Raw genomic sequence first — 4,733 nt, 5'->3', positions numbered from 1 at the left:
TTTGGATACTGCTTGGGTGGAGGTGGAAGGTATTGTGTGGCAGCCCCATCACTGCATCTCACTGGTAAAGAGGCTAAAATTAGTGTATTCACTAAGATATTGTGCTCCAAACACTGTCAATTGCATGTGAGTTATCTGCCCTTTTTTCTTACTGCTTCATTTTAACGAAAACAATTCTTTTTAAACAGTTGAAATGTAATGTGGTCATAAACATTATTAACAACTACAATAGAAAAAGAACAATATAAATCAAACTGTTAACAAAATGTCGTTGACTTTTATTTGACCTTTTTGAAGATCTTATTTAAAGATCTTCTCTCTTTTTCTGGGACAATCTTTGTCCACATGTTCAGGAAGTCCTCGTTTTGGGCCAGTTGTAGGAGAACTGTTTGTCCATGGTGTCTGTGGAGGAATACATTTCACAATTAGCTTACAGTTCAGAAAAATACAATGAAGACTGTGAAAACACTTAACAAAGACACAAGAGCCACAAATCAAAAGATTATGCATAATGTCAGACTAAAAATCTACTGAACTTGATAACCCACCTGACTTCTGGAGCACCATCAACACACATCTTGGACAAAGCAAGAAGGAAGCGTTCAGTGAATGTCCTTCCTGCTGTCAGGATACGTCTTGCTCCGAGGTTGTCTGCCAGCTGGTGCATGTGTTGTGCCATGCTGCCTCTGACTGCAACACAACGGTGACTGAGAAGGGACAAAAATGAGACAAATACATTAAGTGACTAAGTATTTTTCATTATCCTACTTAATTTTAATTTAATTCTTCTGCTGAAAAATCAAATGCTGCCTCCTCTCCTCTCCTCTTACTTTAGCCCTGTGTTCAGCAGAACACTCAGGATGCGACCGTGGCTGCAGTTTCCCACCATGGCATCCAGTGCAAGATTGGCCTGCTGCTGGATAAAGGCGTTTGTTGACGCTGCCAGTTTCAGCAGCAAGGCTCGGCCCGTGCCTTCCACCTCTGGGTCCATGGCCTTCTCGAGGTGAATGTACAGCTCAGCAACAGTGTTCATCGCTGCACAGGCAACTGCAGAGCGCAAATTTTTCACCTGTATTGTAAGAATAAACAGTCAGTCAAGAATTAGGCATGTACAATCATTAACACAGGTCACCAAATGAAAATGCATCGAACAAAAGACACAATGAGGAAAGTGTGTATCATACCTGCTCAATGAGGACCAAACACACCTCATGAAGTTTGGTCTTCAGGATCTCTGAGTGGTGCTGTGCCAGAGCTTGAATAATTTTCAGGCCATCAATTTCCCTCTCCCTGTATGTTTAAATGTTAAGAATGATTAAGTGATAAAAGTTGGAGTTGACAACATTTATTGGCTCCTCACAGAAGGTCAATAAAACAGTTGCACGGGGTGTTTTGATGTGAAACAGACAACATAACTGAGTATAGGTCAAGCACTGTTTGAGCTGATACATCAGACTGCTCTCTAATGTCAGTGTCTTACCAGTCATCGGAGGAGAGCAGCTTAAAGCAGGACGACAGGCCGTCCATAGGGTTGGTCAATGGCTGCAGTTCAACCCTTTTCACCTTTCTGTCATTCTTAGTCTGAGGGCTGCAGTCTTGTGCTGTCCTCTTGCCTGATAAGATATATAATACTTGTTACTCACCTATGTTCTCATTCAAACCATTGCACTTGGTGTATATACCAAAACTATAAAACTCATGAGTAAAGTTCAAAGCTTCAACTACAATTATTCAGGATGTGTATAAAAAAACATACCAGCTCCACTGACAACTTTTATAGAACGCAGGTTTAACCCAGGCCGAGTTCCTCTTTTCTGGGTCGGGGGAACTGGTGGAGGGGTTGGGGACAAAGGGGTCTCTGCTTGTGTCCTCCTACAAGGTTGTGTAGGGGTCCTCTCAGGTGCCACTGCTACGGTCCTCTTGGGAGCATGTGCAGGGCCCATCTCGGGAGCTGGTGCAGGACTCCTCTTGGGAGCAGCTGGGGATCCAATGAATTTGCCAGTAAGCACAGGCAGACGAGATGTTCTTCTCCTGAGCGGTGGAAGTGCTCGAGGAGTAGGAGGAGGAGTTGGTCTGATTGGGATATCCTCAATCAGAGGAATGGCCCTCAGCTCAGTGGGTGTACAGGTATCAACAGATCTGAGGGAAGCAGTAGGGCTCGCCTCTCTCTCTGCCATTTGAGCCTCTTTAATTGCACATGCAGCCATCTGGCCGCCGAGAAACACCTTGTCCCAGAAGGAGTCGTCCTCCTCATCATCCAAACTTGTGGGACTCCTCTGGCATTTGGTGATGTCCTCCACATGCAAACGAGTGACACCTACAAGAGGGGCGAGCCTCCTTCTTTGCCAAGGGGATTTGGTGCTTCTTAAGGGCAAAGTTGTTGGTGGTTGAGGTGACGGCAGGGGGATGTCCTGGACGGAGAGTCCCAGTCTCTCCAGTACCGCATCCTTAAGGGCTTTCTCCACAGCGCACAGGCCTTCTGCATGGAGAGTTAAGGCAGCCCTTCCTGCCCGTTCTTTGTCCAGGATCGAGGACTCGGTGGTGAAGCCATTGGAGGTCTTCTGTCCATTCTGGCTCTCAATTTGCTGTGGAAATAAAGTTTAACATTACTGAGTAACTTTGTAATCATGGCAGTTGATTTGGTTCAAGTGCATCTCAGTTATGAACAGCAAGACAGACAGAAATGAGTAGCGTCTGCAGTTTGGGGAAGGTTACTTTTGAAATTTAGTAAGTCACAGATAGTTACCTTGTTGGAAGTGTGATAAGTAATGTTTATTTTAATTAGTTAGACAAGGTAATGTTACTTATTACATTTGATTACCGTTGGGCAATAAAAGTGAAAAATGTCCAGAAATAAGCTCTCAAAAGAAAGCATTTTTGCTTGGCAAAAAGATGACTCCCTCTGTATGACCAACATTTTTTAATTATAACATATTTTTCTTTAAGCTTTGACCAGTTTAAAGCATTAATAAGAAAGGTTATCAGATGTAATAAGTGACATGAGTTTGGTAGAGTCAATACTATAGTTACTTTTTCAAATCTGAACAGGGTAACTAATGATTTTTTAAACTCTTAAATTTCCAAAGTAACTTTTTTGACACTGAAAGTTGGTTACTTACACCACCATCATCGCTGATTCTCTGGCTCCACATCTGAAAGTGGTGGAAGATGTTTGATTTTCCTTGGTTCGCCATAGCGTCCAAAAAAAACCCAAAACTGCAGTGAATTGTGTACAAGTACAAAAGACAACTGCAGATAATTTGTTCGCAAGTAAAAAACGCAACTACAGTAAATTGTTCACGAGTGGAAACTGTTAGTACTTCTCTCAAAGAGATCCGTGTGTGTGACTGATAGGTGTTAGGCTCTAAGGTTCATATATAAGCTTGCTAGGGAATGCTAGAATTAGAATGTTCCTTAGTTCTGTGTGACATCCCTACTGTTCTGTTTCATGTATGTGTGTATTACTATTCAATCAACAACATAAACCCCTTAAAAGAAAACTGTTGAAACCTGAATTAAGTGAACCAGGAGGCATTTTAAGCATAATAGAGGGAGGGAGGGGACAATCTGAATGTATGAGCACAGAGTGAATCAAAAGGAAGGGGCAGCCTAAATAAAGTAATCTTAAACATTCATCAAACTCTTCTTGGGCCCTACACACCTACAGTCCACTACACACAGGTGTTTTTAATTGCCTGATTAGACCTCTTATCAGGACTCAGTGGGCATATTCAGACACTGCTCGATCTACATCTCCTGAGCAGAGCTCCAATCAGCCAGAATAACTGAAAACACCTGTGTGGCTGTTCAGAGACTTTAAGGAACTCACTGTTGTTTAAGAGCGTGAGTGCTCTTTAATCTATTAAGAATATAACCATTGTAAATGTAAGTTACTGAAGAGAAAAAAACACATTATAACCTCATTTTACAAAAAAAATGAGGGCAAGACAAAATATCCAGTTTATAGGTGAGCAGATCTGAAAAATCTGAATCAAAACAGCCAGACTTCCCTGCACACATGATCGGCAGTTTTTTGATGGATATTTAGTTTTAGTATGACACTGAATTAAGTTTCCCTGGGTACATATACATTACTGTTATTGTCGGTCACAAAAGTCTTTGTCGTTGACACTGTAGTGTAATATAAAAGGCAAATCGCTGAAGTGAGCTATCATCCAGAGCTGCCACACTGTATAAAAAGCAAGGGAGGAAATGCTATTTGAATCTGACAGTGATCAGCTAATTCCTTCTCTTGTGAAAATTTCACAGTATGTTTGTGGGCTGATACATAAGATTACACACGTTTACCCAACACCATATGGTTCATGAGAAGATGGAAGTAAGATTTAGAGGAACTGCCTGCCAGCAGGACGATGGAAATGCACAATAGGAAGAAAAAAGAATGATGACTAGTCAGTTTCTGCCACAACCAGCTATGAGTTCAGTTTAAGTCATGAAACAATCAAGGGCATGTTAAATCTGAAAACAGTGTGCACTGTTGGGTGTGTCAGAGGTGTTACACAATCAGCAGCAACATTTATATAAACCAAATCCTAGTAGATATTTATTAATGAACATACAATTTTTGTTTCTACGTGCTTTGGCAATGTAAACATTATTTAACATGCCAATAAAACCCCACTGGTTTGAACTGGATTGAGTTAAACTGCCTTATTTAAAGGTAATGCATTTACATGACACAACAAGGTGTTTAACACACCACTGTTTCTGTT

The 4,733-nt window shown here is 41.4% G+C and overlaps 1 protein-coding gene across 1 annotated transcript; it reads right to left on the bottom strand.

The window, feature by feature from the left end:
* Positions 1-257: 257 nt before the first annotated feature.
* Positions 258-3,702, bottom strand: LOC121953613 (uncharacterized). The gene is made up of 7 exons (XM_042500796.2): positions 3,120-3,702; positions 1,757-2,585; positions 1,481-1,613; positions 1,185-1,290; positions 831-1,069; positions 549-707; positions 258-402 (listed from the first exon to the last, which is right to left on the bottom strand). Exons 1-7 carry the CDS (start codon positions 3,192-3,194, stop codon positions 279-281), a joined length of 1,665 nt encoding a protein of 554 aa, XP_042356730.2. The 5' UTR covers positions 3,195-3,702; the 3' UTR covers positions 258-278.
* Between the last annotated feature and the right edge of the window lie 1,031 nt (positions 3,703-4,733).

Source organism: Plectropomus leopardus, chromosome 14 (assembly GCF_026936395.1).
Source record: "Plectropomus leopardus strain MGB_pleo_1.0 chromosome 14, ASM2693639v1, whole genome shotgun sequence".
In the NCBI taxonomy this organism is placed as follows: domain Eukaryota; kingdom Metazoa; phylum Chordata; class Actinopteri; order Perciformes; family Serranidae; genus Plectropomus; species Plectropomus leopardus.
Note: the sequence above shows the minus strand (reverse complement) of the source record. Positions and strands in the feature narration are given on the sequence as shown.